At 45.3% G+C, this 19,667-nt stretch overlaps 1 protein-coding gene across 4 annotated transcripts in view; it reads left to right on the top strand.

Annotated features, from left to right (window-relative positions):
- Positions 1–19,667, top strand: part of PRKCH (protein kinase C eta) — a 160,434-nt gene that overhangs the window by 56,499 nt on the left and 84,268 nt on the right. For 2 of the 4 annotated variants that reach the window (XM_032444971.1, XM_015865795.2), the window contains exons 3-5: positions 3,706–3,868; positions 5,582–5,670; positions 9,928–11,116. In XM_032444971.1, coding sequence (XP_032300862.1) covers positions 10,367–11,116 — 750 coding nt within the window. In that variant the 5' untranslated portion in view covers positions 3,706–3,868; positions 5,582–5,670; positions 9,928–10,366. Of the gene's footprint in view, positions 1–3,493; positions 3,869–5,581; positions 5,671–9,013; positions 9,552–9,927; positions 11,117–19,667 lie in introns of those variants that run through there. The other 2 variants (XM_015865796.2, XM_015865797.2) reach the window with 2 other exon arrangements.

Here is a 19,667-nt window from a genome sequence, read left to right as displayed (position 1 = left end):
GCAGTGCTGGATTTGGTTTGCATTGACATGAAAGCAAGTGGCATTTCCAGATATTTGGTTCCTTTTGCTAAGTCATAGCTTAGTTTAATGTTTGCTCATGGCCTGTTCTTTGCTGTGACCTGCTTTAGTCTAGCTGAAACTGAATGGTAGGGGACAGAACACAAGGAGCGAGTGCACATAAAGCATGTAGGAAAGAGTGAGCCAAAGAGAAGAACCCCAGTAGGGTAACTGGGTGACCTGAATCCCTCTCTTGGCTCTGTTCTCTCTGCAGTGTGTTGTGAGGACAGCACTTTGTCCCTCTTTGGTCTGCTTTCCCTCTCCTTTAAGCCTTATGTTGATGACAAGTTCTGCAGGACAGCCCACTTGCTAATGCAGGCTCATTTGGTTCCCCTTAGGCACTGCTATAATACAAATAATATTACAGATCTGAACATTTTTGCTCTTATCCTTCCAATAAAATTAAATATGTATTTTAAACGTGAGCTCCTGTGGGCCTCCTGCTGTTTTTCATTTACTCCCCAGGGTCATTTGCAGCTTTGATTGCACGTGAGGCTCTAACAGTTACATTTCAGGCTGGAGCTGTTAGTTGAAAGCACAGCCGTACGCTGTGTGGTGCAGTCCCAGCCTGCCCAGGGGGCTGCTCTGACTGAACAGAGTCAAATTAAAGCGTGCCATAAAATTACAGCATGCGTTTCTGTAAAGTTTGCCTTATACTTTCCTAGGCCTGGCCTTCAGGTTTCATTAGGGACAGCATCCAGCTGAGCTCCAGGCTCAGCACCAGCGTGTTGAGGGTACCCTCTAGCGGAACAGGCACCAGGGGCAACCAAGGGAGGGCAGGGATGCAAAGAGTGGTGTAATATGGTTAGTGCTTCCTTCTATCTGCCCACAGTGCCACACAGCATGACACTGTGTGGTCAATGAGCTGGGAAGACTGAAATCTGAGGGTACCGCAATGCATGGAAGGGATAGGCCTTTCAGAGACCCCATTGCAGAAGGAAGAGATGCTCTTCCTGGTGTCACAGGTTTTGTAGCCTTTGGATTTGATTGCAGAAAAGCTCAGAACATGTAATGACAGGAAAACACATGTGCAAAAAGATGTGTACGCTGCTGCAAGTGCTCAGCTTCCTTCCCTTACAAAGCACTACATTTCTCTCTGCCTTATGACTAGTGGTGCCTCTAGCCAGCTGTTGCTTGGGTTGAAAAGAAAAGGGGTAGCTCCATCTAGAGGCGTCGGATAGAAGACAAAAACCTGGTTTTCTTAGCTCTGCACTTGCAGCTTCTGGCTGCCACTTCCCCTTGAGCAGTGTGGCTGCATCTTCTGGTTTCTCAATGTTGAGTAAGTTGTAAAACTTTGGGGCAGGGCCTTGAAGTTTTAGAGCAATCCTGAGGATCTAACAGTTTGTATCAAGGAGTACTTGGGTAGCATCTTCATATCACAGTCATGCCTTACTGAGATTTTCAAGACCTCAGTTGAAATGCATACACAGCATGTTTTCATGTTGTCAGTAAGGAGGAAAGCAGAAACAGAGGGACACATCTGATGCACAGCATATCCCAGAAGTACAGGCCTGCAACGGCTCTGTATTGCTATGCTATGTTTTGAGGTTTGCTTCTGAGGAGAGCACTTTGTAATGAACTGAAGGAAGAAATCTGTATGCCTTATGTAGAGTTTAAAGTCTTATAATGCCCAACACCTCCTGTGTGCTTCCTTTTCCTGTCATCTAGTCCAGGTAATTGTTCCTTTCTCCCTGCGCACATTCTTCTCCATCATTATATTCTCTATAGTACACTTACCTCAGTACACTCCATTCATTCTAACCCTTTCCTGCTTGCTTTTCGACTTCCATCTGCTCAATAGGTATGAAAGACGATAACTCTTGTGGTCACAAGAAAATGTACAGATAAATAGAGATTACTGGTGAACTCTTGCATTTCAGTGGTACAGAGTTCAGCACTTGAGATGATGAAAAGAATGTGCAGTTCTGGGCAGATGGAATTTATTTATTTATTTCTGATGAGAGAAAAAAGGAATTTAATGAGAGACACTGTAGGAAAGTGAAAGATCAGACCAAGCCCTGACCAAAAGAAGAACCCTGAGGGCTTGTTGATTCTTTGTCAGCGTTAAAGGAGTCAACTCAGGTATTATTAGCTAATACAATGAGGCTGCAGCATGTAGTCATTATAGTCCCATCACTTTAATGCGTTTCTTTTTCTTTCCTCTTTAGCCTACTTACTGTTAAACAATATCTACTACTGTTTTAGTGCAGGTCATAGTTCAGTCTTTTGAGGACTTAAAAAAAATAATCAAATTGAGACTGCTCGGGAAAAGAAAAACATCCAACTTCTTAAGGAGCAATATCCATATTAGATAAACTCTTCTGGGGGACATTTGGAGTGCTAGTTCTTAACAGACCTCCAGTCCCCACTGCAGTGGTTTGGTGCACTGAGCATCTATCATTGCTTCACCTCCTTCAGGCTCTCCCATGAGAACCATGCAATTAGGCATAATTGGTGCTGATTTCTCACAGAGATTACTTCTCACTCAATGCAAGCAGATGGGGTTTCTCTTTGTCTCCTGGGGGCCAGAACATGGCAGCCCTCAGAGCTGACTGCCAAACTTCCCTGAGTCTTCTCAGCAACACAACAACTCCCAGCTCTACATATCTGGCAGAAATCCTCTCCCAGAGACACGATGTTGGCACCTGCACAAGGTCTGCTGCAGCTGGGAGGCTGTGCTGGCAATCTGGAGGCACAAAGGTGGGTACACTCTACCCTTCTTTCTCCTCTGCCATTCATCTAGCAGTCTCCATTAGGATGGCAGAGCTAAGTTTCTCCTAGTAACCGTAGGAGCATGTGCCCAGATTTTCACACCTATGAATCAATAACAGCGCAACTTAGAACTTCTCTGTTCTGTAATACTGACCTTCTGTGATACCTGTCAGTATCACAAAAATAATTTTGCCTGGGCATAGAATAGCTTTGCCAAGTTCTGCTTGTGGGTGCCATTCTGGGTTCAGAAGTTCTACCTTGCATCCTTGGTGATGGAGATCCAGCAGCAACTTGATTACAGGACCAAGGTTCTGTTTGTCCTACAGCACTACCCTGTAATGCCCTGGTTGGTGTTTACCCACACGCTTTTGATTTACTCCATGACTGACACCCAGTCAACTCTTAACCCTCAGGACCTACCTGTGTTCTGTTTTGCGTTATTAACCTCAGCTGAAGGACCCCCATAGATGTCCTGCCGTGGTGCTGGTCGGTGGTATAGCAGTAGGCACTATGAGGCTATGGTAGGTGTATCCAAAGTCAGAACTGCTGTCCTGTATCTAAGATGCATTGACTTGAGGGATGAAGTCTTGACGGCCATGATTCAGACTTGCTTCTCCAGTTGGGAAGGCTGGGGCTAAGTCTCCTAGATCTGAAATAAAGCTACATACTGTCACAGCGACAGACCCTGCCCTGACTCTCCTATTCCCTCTCCTCTCTTTTAAAATATGTAGAAAGAGAAGCTCTTCCCACATACAGCTGAGGCTGAGCAACTTGGCTTAGGCAGTAGCTTCTGACCTGAGCAGCATGAAGAGAATAAACGACATACAAAAAATGGAAGGATCAACCTGTCAGTGTGCTATGGCTGAGTGCACCAGCAAATCACAACATGATCTTTGGTTGCTGTGAGAGGATCTCTTCTGCTGTCTTGACACCTAGGTCCCTGGAGAAAGGAAAATGAGCCAGTGAGAGCAGTGCTTCATGAAGTGCATGGTGACCCAAGACCCACTCCTGCCAGAGGAGCCTGAGGCAGAAAGACAAGAAAGGAAAGATGAAAGAGGCAGAGATGCTCTTCTTATTCTTCCCTCTCTGTCACTGCAAGGTAAGGAGGATGCATATATATGCCTAACAGTCTGGAGCCATTCCTAGCAGTTCTCCACTGAGTCAGCTCCTTAGTGGTATAATGTACACATCTCAGGCTTCTTAAATATGTTCACATTTCTTGCCCAGCTGGTTCTGTTGCACAAGATGCTAGCACGTGCTAGCTTGGGAAATAGGGTAGGAAGGAAGTAGTTATCAGAAGCTGATAGGAGGGAAGCTGTAACCAAAATGTCTCATTTATAGGCAGGAGCAGATAAGCTGACTTGAATCTTTCAGCATCCAACACCACAGCACTGCACTTCTCCATGCACACACCACCCAAGACACAGGCGTGAGATACAGAAGAGGCTTTAATCTTTACCCCACGGATAGTAGAAATTCTTTGCAGTCACCTGAGATGGTCATGAAAAGTCTTGAGCCTGTTCTAAGTAAAATCTCTCATCATTTTCCTCTTGATTCTGTATAGCATTCTTTGTTTGCCATAGCATCAGAACGTGTTTTCAAGTAGCAATGGACTGATGTAATTTGGCCAAATCTGCACTCTCTTGTGGATCTCTGATTGCTTTGTGTGTAATCAAAGCATAGTAAGATCCTCTTTCATGAGCCAAACGAGAAGAGACAGGGTGTTTCCAGTGCGATATGCTCAGACCACTTTATTTGAAAGTATGGCTTTTCTTCTTCAGGCAGTTTAACATCTTGTGGGATCACGTGTGCCATGGATGCACTGTACCTCTGTGCTGGTTATATCCCTATCTTCCAGACTGATCAAAGCCCTTACTGCGTCAGTAGTATAACTCATACTAGGTATGCCTTCATGCCTTTGTAAGAGAACTTACAAACATACAAACCATTCATATCCTCAGTGCAGTAGAAAAAGCCCAATAGCTCAGAACTTATTTCTATCTCATAGAATATACTAATCCCCACAGAAGGTAAGCCACAGCCACTGCATGTATCTCCACCTCAGTACTGATAGCTTCCTTGCAACACCAGTCTGATCAGATTGGTGGGTGTCTGGAAGATCCTGTTTCCAAAGAAGTCTAACAACACATCTCTGGGTGTCTCCTCCCTCATGGCAATGCAGGTGAAGAAAGCTGCTTGATGAAAGCCACCTTCGTGACAAGCCTTTGCTGGTCCTTTGTGACAATTTAACATTGGGATTATTTTTTCTACTGCTTTGAGCTGAATCAGGGTGAAGAAAGCAGAACAAGTAAGAAGTGTGTCAGGGGTCTTTAGCAGTCAGAATGTGGAAGGTCTTCCCAAGCTTGATAACACTGAGTAATGCTCCTCTTGTGCAAACATGAGCAAGACTGTGGCTCAAAGGTAATTTGTAGACCTCTACAATTGTCTGGGCTAAATGTCTATATGAGGCAGAAAGATATGACCTTTACTTGATGCATCAGTCCCAAAAAGAAGGAAGTAAAATACGCACTTAAACTTTCACGTTGGATTTCGATGAATTAGAAAAGGAGGAGGAGAGAGAGACAGAAAGAGAGCTCAAGAGAGGTAACCAAGAGTGATGCAGAAGATGTCAAATAACGTGGAGCTGTGGCACTGAATGACACAGTCTATTGGGCATGGTGGGGATGGCCTGATGGTCAGAATGGATGATCTCAGTAGTCTTTTCCAGCCTTTTCTATGATTCTATGATTTTCTCACCTCCTGCATACAGACTGATGTATCTTTTACTTAAATCCCCTTGTTCTACATGCAGATGAAAGCTGCTGCCCAACAGAAAGATACAGAAACATCAGAAAAATGAGACCCTGCAGCCTGATGGCCTGGAGCTCTGCTGTAAAGGAGGTTTGTTGGGCTGAGGGTGGCTGGCACGTGAGCTGACTGTCTTCATGGATGACTTGAACCCACTCCTGAGTGTGTCAGTTATGTCTGGTAATAAGCAAGTAGCTAAATTATAAGTAATAAGGCAAGGCTGCTGGGAAAGAAAGAAACCCCCGTAAACCAAAACAATCCGTTTGTTCTCCAGTGTTTCCTGTACAAGTAATAAAATCTAATAACTGAGTCGCTGTTAACTGTTAATGACCACTGCATTTGTTAATGGACCCAGACAAATGAGAGCAGTTTAGTACAACAGACAGGCCATTAGTCGTATTAATGGTTGGCTTGTAGGAGTTAGTGCTCTTATAAACTATATTCTGCAGTTTATAATACCAGCACTTTATAAAATGACTTGGTGCTTGAAAAAAAAAAAAAGAAAATAAAGGATCAGGTGAGCTCCAATTTAGCTGTGGAAAATAAGCACACATTCTAAATAAGAAAAACTAATATTAGGCTAAATCTCTCTTCCTAGTTTGCACTGGTATAAATCAGGAGCAAGAGCAGACATACAAACCAGGGCTGATTCTTATGTAGCTGAAATAAGTGGCAGCTTTGCTTTTAACTTCAGTGAATTTGGGCTCAATCCCATAATTATTATCATTAGAGAGAAGAATTACATCTTTTTTCTTGGCGTGCTTTCTTTTCTTTTCCCCAGACCACAAATGATTCCACAGATGGGATATTCAGTTTTTAGCAGCTGTCATTATTTAGAAGTTTAACAAGCACTCCTATAGAAAATAAAAACTATAAGAGAGGAGTTGTATAAATAGACTAAAATTAATAGGGGAACCAACGAGAGTTAGTTCCTGCTTCACTAGCCTCTACAGCTCTTTTACTTTTGGTGTTCCTAAAATGTATTTAACTGCAGTTCCATTTACAAGAGATGTCAGCAGTGTTTTTGCTATGGTGGTTGTGAAGGCCAAGGTTTTTCCATCACTTTACAGACTCACTTCTAAATGTAACCAGTGTTTGGTAGACATTCCAAGTGGAGTAGTCCAAGCATTTGCCCTTAACTTGCCAGATGGGGACAATACCAAATTATTAGAGAATTGCAGGTTACTGGTGAAGGGAATAGTGCACATTTAGCTAGGGAAAAGGAAACGGAGGTTTTTACATGATGCATGAATGGGCTTTAATTTGTGTGTAGCCGCAGTGTGAAACAAGGCCAGGCCTAAATCATAAACTTAAATCATAAGCTTTGTTTGCAAAGCCAAATTGCAAGTTTTCTAGATAAGGTACCAAAATGACAAGAGAGAGCTTGCATAGACTTATCCTTAAGGTTACTGTGACCTGAAGGAAGAATGCAAGAGTCATCTCAGGGAGTCGGTCCCTTCTTTGGTCATTTGCTTGTCTGCAGGAGTGGTGAATAAGCCAGTCTCAAAAAGTGTCTTTCCTGAGTTTTCTCACTTAGATATGGAAATTACAGTCCAGGGGGACATCAGAACAGGGGTACTCATTCTCTCCATCCTACTTCAGCTGTACTGTTCCCTAGAGTGGCCAGTAACGGAGGCTTCAGAGTAAGAAATAAGATGCTGAAGCAGAAGAGGATAAGAAATAAGAGAAACACCGTGTTCCTTGCTCTGCAGAGTCTCCCAGCTGCCAATTTGTGGTCAAAGGACTTCAGGAGCCAGGGTTTGTCTCCTGGTCAGTAGCCACATTGAGTCCATCCTCTATAAATGTTTAGCCCCTTTACAAGGCTGTATATGTTTCTGGACTCCATTCTTGGCAATTCTATATTGGAACTATAAACAGCATGGAAAGGTGTTTGCTTCTGTTCATTTTAGACTTGCTACCTCCTAATTTCAGCAAGTGCCCCCTAGATCTTAAGCTGGAGAAAATGAAAAATCCTTCCCCATTCATCCAGTTCATACGGTTTATGATTATACAGATCTCTCCAACATGTTCCCCTTCAGTCATTCTTTCCCAGACTGAGCAATCACAAGTCAGCCAGTCCCTCTCCCTCCCTCCACAGCCCCGTCTCATGCCTCTGAATACCCCTACCATGACTTTTGTGCCTTTCCTAGTTCTGCTTTATACTTCTTCAGACTGAGAGAAGCAGAGTTGCAGTCAGTATCAGTGGTATAGATGCATCATTTGTGGTGTCTTTGCCTGCAATTGTTTCTAATAATTACTAATTATTTGTCTTTGGTAATCAGTGAACACTAAGCTGTTTTGTGTTTTGTTTTGTTTTATTTTTCCTTTTTTTCTAAGGGTTTTTCCACTATTGCTCTAAAATCTCCTGCAGTGCTAAAAGGTTACTAAGAGTGCCCATTCCCTGTTTGTTTATTCTGTCATTACTCAGCTTGTGCTTTATTCTCTGTTTGCTGCCACTGCGTATTGCCTGCCATCCTTGCTGCTCGGGCACAGCACCAGCACATCCGTGCACTCTTCACAGCCCTTTTTGGGAACAACTATGTGTCATCATCTGACCGCTCAGGAAACCATGCAGCTGGGCAGGAAGAGCCAGGAAGGTCTCAGCCTCCCTGCACACTCGTAGGACACAAAGTGAATCAACTTGCCCTGCCTTGAGCCAGTTCTCCAAGCTCAGGGATGAGGAGAGAATCCATGGTTCTGCATTACACCTCAGCTCCTGGCTGGCACTGAGGGCTGTGCGTGGAGGTTCGGTGCAGCCATCACCAGATGGTGCTGCTGCACTCAGCCTTGCAGGGTCACTGCGTGCACCAGCGTTGGGATTCTTGGAAGAAAATACTGAACTGCGCATGTTTTCACACCGCTTGGATGTCTGCAGAGCAGGCAGGACATGCTCTGCCTTCATGGCACCGGCCAGTTCTCTTTGAGAACAAGACGTTTGGGCTTTGGCTGGGGATTTAGATAGCAGATTTTAGTCTTCTCCCTGGTTGTGGCAGTAAATGCATGATTAGTTCTAAATAGCTGCTTGGGAAGTCTTTCATCTCTGCTTCCTCTGAAAATGGAGGAAAAGGTCAAGGGGAAGATTTTGACGAGCAGTTTGAGATTGTAATTCCTATTTATTAATTAGGGTCTCCATCTTAAAGTTTATCTGCACTATTGGGGTGCGCACAGAGCTCTCGATTTCTGTAAGGCAAATAGATGCAGAGCAAGGAACTCAGAAGGTAAGCCAAAAATCGTTCTTTTAGAATCAGCATTCATCATTTCTATTGCACTGAGATCTCTGAATGCCTCTAGGCAGAGAAAACTCTGTGTTTGATGATTTGGAGCTTGGAAGGTGGGTGCTCCTGCCTCATCCCATGGACATCCAGGCTGTGTACTGTAAAGTTCTATCAGTCTTTAGATCCTGTCTGTGGCCATTACAGTGTCCTGGAGTTCTGTAAGATCTGAGATTTGATCATCCAGCTCAGAACAGGATCTTTCCAGGCTTATGGATTCCAGCAGCTCACAGCTTGGAAAGATAGAGGCGATGAAAGTACAAAATGACAAGCAGTGATGCTCTTGAGAAGGTAAATGAGGAGCTTTTTATGGTGTCGTGAAAGAAGAGCAGTGGTGAATACCGAGAAACTAAACTAAACACCTGGAGTTGGCCTCTGCTGAAAGCAAGCTCCTGGGCTCTGTAGTGCCTGGATATCATCAGTTTGGCAATTTCTAAGGTTAGGACATGACCAAGCTGAAGAATTCTTAATGCTTCTTATCTTTAGCTAATCACTGCAGATCATGGAACTTAAAAGCCTTACAAAGACACGTGTCAGATGTCTGATTTTAAGGATCTACAATTCTTCCTGGCAGAACTGTTGCCTCCATGTGAGGAAAGATCCCATGACTGAACCTGTTCCACCTGCTCTGTCCTGAGGAGACAGGAGTCTCCTCTGAAATGTGAAACGTCTGGAAGGAGAAAAGGGCAAGGAAAAAACAAGGTGGGAAACCATCATTTGCACTGAATGTGAAAGGTGAAGGGCTGAGGGCAGCCAGGAGGATTCAGAGCAATGAGAAGCAAGGAAAGCAGTTCATAGAGTCACAGAACCATTAGAGTATGAAGGGTCCCTTCAAGGCCATCTGGTCCAACTCCCTGCAGTGAGCAGGGACACCCACAGCTCCATCAGGTGCTCAGAGCCCCATCCAGCCTGACCTTGGGTGTCTGCAGGGATGGGGCATCACCACCTCTCTGTGCAACCTGTGCCAGTGCTGCACTACCCTTACCATAAAAAATGTTTCCCTTATATCCAATCTAAATCTTCCTTCTTTTACTTTGAAATCTTACTGCTAACGAGTCCTCCCCCTTCTTTCTTACAGGTATGACCACACCTGCAGCTGCTAAGCTCACAGCATCGTGCAGGTGGGCTGTGCTGTAGCAGTGGAAGGAAGGGAGGATACTGCAGTTCTCCAACCTGCTTCACGCTCTGAAATCTGGAACGTAATTAAGTGTATTTAATCCTGACTTTTATTAACTACATGCAGAAACCAGCAAGAAATCCACCCCAAAACAAACCCCGCGCACGGAGTGCCAAAAAACGTTAATCACGTGCAGCTAATCCCAAAAGACAGGGTTGTAACTGTAAACTTTGCAATAGCAGAAGCAACGTTTCTTTATGTTTGCTCTGTGCTCTTCCCTTCTTAAATGCAGTATTTCATAGAACCTCAGGACAGCTTTGTGTGTACGGGACCTTAGAGATCATCTACTTGTAAGCCGTGCTGTGGGCTGGCTGCCTCCGACTGCCCAGGGGCCCCATCCATGGCCTTGGGCACCTCCAGCGATGATGCACCCACATCTCTCCAACCAACCCAGCGCCTCACCGCCCTCACAGTGAAGTATTTACCCTCCCACCCCGGACCCGCCCTCCCGTCTCGGGCTGCCGGCTCCTCCCCGCCCGGCGCCGTCCCACGCTCCAGGTGTCGGAGCCGAGCAGAACCGAGCGGAGCCCCGCATCGGGCGGAGCGGCCACCCGCAACCGCTGGGAGGTGGGCGGTGCGCGGGGCGGGGGCTGCGGGGTCTCGGCATGGCCCGGGGGAGGCTGCTGCGCTGCCGCCCGGCCCCCTGAGCAGGCGAGACGGGACGGGACGGGACGGGACGGGAGGTGGACGAGGCTCCGGTTGTTCTCCGGGTGCCCCCGGGGGGGTGGCCATGTCCGGAGCCATGAAGTTCAACGGGTACTTGAAGGTGCGGATCGGTGAGGCGGTGGGGCTGCAGCCCACCCGTTGGTCCCTCCGCCACTCGCTGTTCCGTAAGGGCTACCAGCTGCTGGATCCTTACGTGACGGTCAGCGTGGACCAGGTGCGAGTCGGGCAGACCAGCACCAAGCAAAAGACCAACAAACCCACGTACAACGAGGAGTTCTCCGCCACAGTGACCGACGGACATCAGATCGAGCTGTCTGTCTTCCACGACACCCCCATCGGCTACGATGACTTCGTGGCCAACTGCACCTTGCACTTCCAGGACCTCCTGCGTTCTGCGGGACCCAGCGACAGCTTCGAGGGTTGGGTGAGTAGTTTTGCTCCTGCGAATGAATGGAGGCAGAACGGGGCTTGTCTTTGCACGTCTGTGCTGCAGATGCACGCAGTGTGCTGTGCATGCAGGTGAGCTGTTGTGCATCGTGTTGGTGTTGGACTAAAGGGGATAGGAACGTGGTGGCAGCTGAAAGCTGATTGCTTTGAGGACCGTGGAGTCTCAGCTGTCATAGTGTGAAGGCTCAGCTTTGCAGCTGAGTGCAGTGTAGCCTCTTGAGGAGCCTTGTATGTGGCATCAAAGTACACCTGCACTCACAGGGTTATGTGCCTTCCATCCCTCAGTGCTGAGCATACAGGGATATGGAAGCGTGCGTGCTTGGATGGATGTACTGGGTTCTACACCTGTTTGCACAGTTGTTTGCTGTGTGTCTTTTTAGCAGAGCAGCAGGACCCATCCCTGCATGTGTTACGTACAATGCTGGTTTCACTTAAGGTTAATTTTAGGTTGTTTCTACATCACTTACATCCAGCCCAGAGAACTCAGTTATGTTTTAGTCATAATAGTGAGTGGGAGGGGTAGGACAGGCTCTAAAGTTGTGCCTTTGTTTCTTGTGCTTTTAGAGCAGGAGGAAATGAATGTGTTGATTCAAACTGTGGTTTGCTTGTAAGTATTAAGTTCAAATAAATAAATATCTTCTTTCTGGGCAGAAAAAAAACCAACTCAGAATTACTGAAGTTAATACAGGTGTTAGCACTGAGAGACCAGGAAACTCAGCTCACGTGGTCAGGTAACCACCACAATAAAATCAGACAGAGAGGAAGAGCTGACAGCAGAGAGCTGATCACTATCTGTTTGTATTGCTGGGACAGTGCTGGTGCTTTCAGTTCTCAGCCACTGCCTGTGATTAAGGTGTGAAGCTCCATCTCTGGGGTGACTACAGGGAAATACATGCTAGTTGCAAAAGCACTTAATAGGCCTATATTGGTGCTGTTTATTCATTTGTTTCTCTTTGGTGTTCTCAGGTACTTTGGGGTTAGCCCAGTCGGTGCAATACTGAATTTCCCAGGTCGTGCTGCTGGAAAGAAATTCCCCCTGTGACTTGTGATAAAACAAGGTTATGTATGGGCAGACGCCTGTGGGATGAGCAAAGGAACACACTCAGGATATAGGGATGTGGTTTTGAGGGTTTTCTTCCTGTTTGATTTGTTGGGAGCGTTTCCTATCTGTTGTTGAGAGAGCTCTTATAGCCCCTTGGTGTGCTGAGTCCTGAGTGTGGTGGGTTTGGGCAGCCCTGTTGTGGGTTGGTGGCCTTATTTACACTACCAGAATCCCTATAGTAACACTGGCTGTGATGTAGATGCACACACATCCAGACGTCCACTGCTTCTTTCTGTCCACACATCCCATAGATAGTATACATAGTATATGGCCTGCCAAGCACTTTTAAATTCTCATTTGGTGCTTGGGGAGGGGAAGAGTTGGATGGATATGTGTCCTGTGAACTCCTGCGTCAGCGAGAGGTGCAGTGGGGTAGGAAGTCAGTGTGTTAAACATCAGTTTACATCAGTCTGTGGTTTATCTGGGCACAAGGACAGCGACAAAGAGCTGCTTCTATCCTTCCAGTTACCATCCAAAACGTAAAACTAGGCTGGATTTAATGGGCAGGGTGAGCAGGTGTTTCTCTTCTGTCCCTTTCTCCTCCCATCCCTTTTGACGTGCTGTTAACTTCTTGCATAGCGTGCAGCCAGGGTTGCATGATGACAGTGAGAACAGCATCTTGCCCTGATAATTTAATATGTCTTGATAAATCCAGCAAGGCTGTCACTGGGTTTTGTGCAGTCTGAAGGACAGGAAGTGCTGCTCTGTATGAGCACAAGGTCCACAAGCGGCTGGCACGAGGAAAGGCACCACAGAGATTCTATAGATGATTCATAACATTTTCATAGTGAAATCCCTCACGCTGCTCTTCTTCCAACCCCTAAACAAAAGCATGTATGCTGACATAGGCAAGGAAGACAGGTGAGAGTTTAACCTGGCTTGTACTTGGCTGCACATAAAAGGATATATTGGTAAACACCAAATGCATTGATGCAACCATGCAGTTCAGGGCATCTGGGAAATACCTGGGACAGGCCAAGTTTGGTGTGAGCCCTCGTGTTCTTGTTCTTCTGTTGATCACTGTGGGGTTTCTTCTGTAGGGGAAAACAGTGATTGGTTACAGCATTTGTCACCACCTCTTTGATAGAGCTATAGGAAGTGTCGGAGAGAAGCAGGTAGGAGGAATTGGTGTGTAAGCCTTGGTGCTTCCCTGGTGACTTGCAGGTACATCACTGCAATTGTCACCCCAACCATTTATGCAGATGAGTCAGTGCATGGGCATGAATCGTCTCCTGGGTAATGCTTGAGTCATCCCACTCAGTACTGGACAGGGTGCTGTGGTCATACTTTGCATTAAAATCCATGTTCTGGAGACTGTTTATAAACTGCCTTTTTCTTCTCACCATTTGGATTGTTTCCTATTAAACAAATGACCACGAAATATTTGCTTTGTTTTCATGTTAGTTGTCAAATGTATTAGGCAAACTTCACGTGAATCAAATCTATGAGAGCTTATTAGCTTCAAGACCCTGCTCTCCCTTTCCCATTATTTTACATGGACCGGTCAGATAACAGAGTAGTAGGTTTTATGAATACTATCAGCTAAATGCCATCCTTCCTTGAGCAGGTTTTGATGCAGCTGAAACCAGCAGCCATCTCCCTGGTCCCCTTCTTTTTCAGGTAGGCGGTTTCCTGTGGATGAATGGGTGTGAAATGGTGCAAACCTGAATGGTAGCATTTTACACAGGTGCACATGACCCTGCCAGGTGCAAAGTAGTAGAGAATTCAGCTGGTTACTGTCTGTGTGAGGTGAAGTCATGATTTACAGCAGGAGTTCAACCTCTCTTTTCCAAGCATTTATTTCATTCTGTGTGTAATGAAGATCTTTTTACTCCTTTAGAAGGTAATTTCTCCTATTTTAACTATCTCCAAGTACAGTGTAGGAAACATCAGTGAGACAACAGATCATTTGGAGTGCTGAGTTGTAATTGAAAGAGAGGTTTACGATATACAAAGTTATTCCCATGAGGTTTACGTAGTAGCTGAACTCGCTTTTGAGCTTGGAGAAGCACTGTGTACAAAAGATATTGAACGGCATTGGGAATGATTTAATTATGACTGTAAATATGGTTGGTCTGTGGGTAGATGTGTAATTTCTAGCACTTAAACGGGGGGTTAAAATTAAACCTTCTGTGACTCAATCTTGAAATAGCAAATTATCACAGTATACTGAAGGAAATTAGATAACAGATGGACTATTAGATTAATGAGCCAATTGCGACTTCCTGATGAGTTTGTTCCCATGTGCTCCTGTGAGAGCTGCTAGATTTGTTTGCAGGAAGAGATTAAAACAAATAATCCCCATACATTGCTTAACCTGAACTCCTTTGGCTGTACTCTTTCCTGTGATTTTTCCTTTCTTAAAGCATAAAGAACAGGGTTTTACCCTTTCATTTATATGCAGATGTATTGATAGAACATGGTGTTAAAGAGTTAAAGAACAGGACTTCTTTCCATGATCACCATGACCAGGCCATGGTGCCAGGGTGCAGTGGGCCAAATGTTATAGGGTTTGCAGCTCCCCCTCTGCTGCACTGTTCTCTAGGTGGACATAAATGGCATCAGGAAGCCAGAGTATTTTATAGTCATTGACGGAGTATTTTGTGATGTATGTGGTCTCTGCATTTTCTGAGGGCTTGCTTGAAATGGAGATTTGAAGAGAATGATGTGGCTGCTGTCAAATGGAGGCTGTCTGAGTTCAAAAAGAGGATTGTGCTTCTTAACCTGTCTGTGTCAGCCTGTGCTCATCAGTGGGATGGACAGCATCCTGCAGAGATGGCACAAATGGTTTCTCCATCCACAAGTACAAAGAGCAGCAGCATTTTGTTTGTGTGATTTCCCGTTTCCATGCACACAGTGCAGGTCTGACAGTTGTGCTGCACATAAATAGCAAAATGGGCTTGAGTAAAGTAAGCGCCATCCCCTTTTTGTGTGAAGTCTTAAGCTGTGTCTGTAATTGCTGTTACTTACCCATAGGCAGTTACGCTGTTGAATGGGAGCAGCCCATTGCAAGAGGGTAATTCTTGAAAGCTATCAGGATTTCATCTCGTCTCTTTCTTTTGGCAGATAGCTGTACTCTGTGTGTATGGACAAGCCACTCAGAACACCAGTCTGGTGTGCCGGGCTACATGAACATACCTTGCAGCCTGAAACAGAAGTTGCAGATTATGCCTTCCTAACACCCAAGGCTTTCTGCAGCTGTTTGCTGGAGCCCTTGCTAGTGATGGGGTGGGTGCAGGGCCACTTGCGGAGGTGGAGATGCAAGGCTGAGACTGCAGCATGAGCACTTTGAGCACCACAGGAAGCTTCTGTGCAGCCCCTGCTGCTTGCACTGGTTGAGGGGAGCTCAGCCTCTTTGCTTGTTTTTTATTTTTAGCTTTGACCACGGGTCTTTTTGTTAAAACATGTTTCATCCCGGCCATTCAGGGCTTTCTGTTTTGAGTATTTTCCAGCTAATAACTTGGTTCCCAGCCACTTGGAGCTTATAGGCAGTAAACCTCCACAGAAAATATTGTCAAGGGAGCTGTTCGAGCCATTGAAATGCCATTAAAAAGTCAACTGGTTTACAGTGTAATTCAATAGGAAAGCATATCCCTTACTGAACTGAGTAAGACTCCCACCCTTCCTTTGCAGCCTTTTAGAGCTCCTTTGATGTTTTAGGATGATTGTAGCTATTGTGCTTTGCTAATACAATCAAGAAGACAGGGATCTCTTATGTAACAATGGGGGGAAGGGGAAAGGGGTGAGGAGACGGGCAGAAATGTTGCTGGCAGCTTTTGTAAAGGATCCTGTGTCAGGCATCACACCTTCTTGCCTGCAAGGTCTCCCTCTATTTAGGCATGCAGTTAAGACATGTCAGACCATACTCTGGGCTTCATTTCTTCTGGAGACAGTGAGCAATTTTATTTTGTTTGCTTATTCCACCCTTGTGCTGTCTGTGTGGCTGTAGTGAACCAGTCTGGAGCCCTGGGGAACACCTGGCTTAGTGTCCTGAGGGCAGTCACCCCACGGTCCATCAGCTTCTTCTAAGACATTGCCCTCAGTGGGTACCAGGAGCCACGTCTGATTATGAGGGAAAGGCTTATTTTCTAATTATATCAGAGATAGCAAATGCACATCCAAAACAAAGTGCCTCCCGAAGCATCCGATTAATGTTGCTCAGCCACTTAAGGTTAGCCAGACAAATGACATAAATTTCTCCAGTGCCTTTTTTTTTTCCCCGTTCTTTGACATCATGAAATGTTCTGATCACTCACTGGAGCTGATTGCTGAGGAAACCATCCTGTGCTATTTCCAAAGGCAGTGAGTGCAGTGAGCTGGCACAGCTGCCCAGGGGGGATTCACCATCCCTGGTGGTGCTCTGGAACCATGGGGATATGACACTGAGGGATGTGGGCATGGTGGGGGTGGGCTGGGGTTGGGGATCTTGGAGGCCTGCAAACCTTGCGGCATCTACAGCAGCTGGGGGTGCAGTGGGTGTGTGCCAGATCTCAGTGTCAAACAGGTTGTGCCTTATAAACAGATGAACGTCAGCTAGAAGTCTGTGAGCTCCAGTGCAGGGCTAAATGCAGGACCTGTTTGCAACGAGAGTTTGGCTTTTCTGCTAACCTCCCTTGACACTGTGTGCAAATCATTTCTGCGTGCCTTTACACTGTGTGGACCTGCCCTTTGGGCTGATGCAGCTCATGCCAGAGTACAAGTACGCAGGTATAGCTACCCACCTGCTTTGCCAACACACAAAAAAATGTTGGCAGAAGAGCGTGAACCTGGAGATGACATTACATAAAACCTTTCTCTTGGCATACAGAGACTAAGTTTCCTAAGTTTGCAATTTCATTAGGTAGCTGTGTTTGAGGGAGGCAACTCTGCGGGAGGTTTCCTCCCATTGAGCAGATAGGAGGAGTGCTGGTACAGGGGCAGAAGTTGGGCAGTGGTAAGTGACAGCAGTTTGTGAGGTGGGGGAGAGATTTCATTTTCATTTTATTTTAACTAGCAAGACAATGGTGGCGTAGGCCTTAGTGGAAATCATTTGACCTTTTATTTATTTTTAATGTCTTGCAAAATGTGTATTTCTGTCAAAGGAAGGAAGGGGAGGAAAATATGTCCAATACAGGACATGAGTGCTGCATGTCTGCTCTGCCTTTCTATTTTATTTAAGATAAAATGATGTGCAGTGCAAAATCACTTGGCACATCAGCAAAGCCCTGTAACCATTCTGATGCAGGCTAGTGAGGGACAGGATGTGAGCACCAGGACGTGTATCTGTTGTATGGCAGAACATCACAGCTAATAGTAAGAATCGTACTGACAGATAACCTGACAGCTTGCATCCAATCTAGAGATTTGAGATGATAGTTCCATGCTGAACACTGCTTTTCTTTCTTTTCTCTTCTGTGTTCAGCATCAGCCACCCTCATGGGTAGGATTTTCACTGCCAGTTGGTCTGATTTCATCTGAAATTGCAGCTCATCCCTTGTAGCACTTCTGATTTTTAGCCCTCTCTCTGGCCTGTTCTGTGGTTTCTGTTTTTCCTTCGCTTGTTTGTTTTCTTCTTGGTGGTTTGTCATTAGTCTCCATTTTGGCCTATTACTGCACTTTGTGTTTCTCTCTTGAGCAGATTCAATTTTATCTTGCCATGTAAGCAAGATGTCACTTGTAAATTTAACTGTTCATAGAATATGTCTCCATTTACTTTTGTGTCTTAGACTTTCTACAGTAGCAAATAGAGTCTTAGTTTGCAGATCTTTTTTCTATTGCTTTTGGGTGGAAAATATTTGCAGTCATTCATTAGGTTCAACTGAGAACCAGTCATATCTGTGCTGAGTGCTGTAGGTATGAAGCAGAGAGAAGGACACTATCAGAAGGATCATTTATAATCGTGTCAGGTCTCTGGAGCTGGCTGGCTCTGCAGCCTGAGCTGGAAGGTGGGTGACAGTTTTACTAGGTCCATGAATATGAGCATGGGATGACTGCACTCGTGAGAGCTTTGATCTGACAGAACAGTTGCAACAATCTGCTGCCTTTGATAGTATTAAAGTCAGCTTGTGTGCTAGTCAATACGCTACTTCTGTATCAAATATATTCACTTCTGCGTTGAGTTGATTCAGAGTAAGGATGGTCTCTTAGATCAAGAACGCCTGGTAAAGGACTAGCTCATCCTGTTTGAATTTCTGCTTTCTCCTGCATTTATTTCCCTTTGCAAACAAGACTGTACAGCTTGTCCAGATTTTGCCCAGGACTGAGGAGAAAAGATCTATGTAGTGCAGTCTGGGAAATGATTCACTGACTGCTTTTCTGTGTCTCATCTCCTTTAATTTTCATTAGATTTAAATGTTTTAAATCTGGAGAAGAGATAGCAAAATGTCCCTGAAGGTGTTTGAGGCCAGGTTGGATGGGACTCTGGGCAGCCTGGTCTAGTTTTAGATATGGAGGGGTTGGTGGTCCTGCATGTGGCATGGGGGTTGGAGCTTTTGATGATCATTGAGGTCCCTTCCATCTCAAGCTACTCTATAAACTTTCTTATGTTGAGGGAAGGCCAGAAATTGGGCTAGAGGCTCTGCCACGCTAATCTCTGTATCTCATTTCTTTCAGGCATCTATTCTAAATAATTTATTAGTGAGTGAAAACCATCTTCCTCTTTTCTCATTTGTTGCAAAGTGTTTCTTTATGAAAAGTCTGTCTGCATCTTTTGTGGGATTTCAGAAGAACAGAAGCCTGGTGTTCTCCTCTGCTTTTGTTTGCCACGTTTACATCAGTGATTCCCAGTAGCATCAATGGAACTACACTGCCTGCTCTGCACCAACGTAATTGGGAGAACTGGGCATACTTTTTCCTCTTCTTCCTGTGTGCAACGAAGATTTATGATGGCTGGTTATACATTATTTACTGAGCACAATGTGTTCACAGAGCTCTGAGAGAGAAGAAGAAATTGGCTTCTGTGCCATGAGTTTATTATCCAGGTCATTCACAGACTGAGGCATCTAGCATTAATATATTCAATGAGAATTTATTCTGTGAGGCAGCTTGCTGCTAAGCTTGGAAGCAAAAGTGAAAAAACACTGTGTGGTCCTATTATATGGTGGGGTTTCTTGTTGAAGCAACTAAGTTGGAATGTGCTATAGGTTTTATCTAGGGCAAAATCCATAGTGGTGTGAAATGCATGGGGTCATCAGCCACCTCCTAGCAGGGCTCTCTAGAAGCACTGCTGGCAATCATCATTTTGCAAGATTGGCCCTCAAACTCGGCTCTTTGATATAAAGTAAGCAGATAACAGTAAAAATCAGAATGTAGGAGCTTTGCACATTCCTGAAGCAGTTGTTCGCAAGACGGGCTTGTGAGGGGGGTGACTTAGTGGTTGCTGGTTTTAGGCTCGTTTCCAATGAGTTTCCTTCCTTAAAACTGTCAGCCTTTTGTTTGTGGAGGGAAT

The sequence above is a fragment of the Coturnix japonica genome, chromosome 5, assembly GCF_001577835.2.
Source record: "Coturnix japonica isolate 7356 chromosome 5, Coturnix japonica 2.1, whole genome shotgun sequence".
Lineage (NCBI taxonomy): Eukaryota > Metazoa > Chordata > Aves > Galliformes > Phasianidae > Coturnix > Coturnix japonica.
Note: the sequence above shows the minus strand (reverse complement) of the source record. Positions and strands in the feature narration are given on the sequence as shown.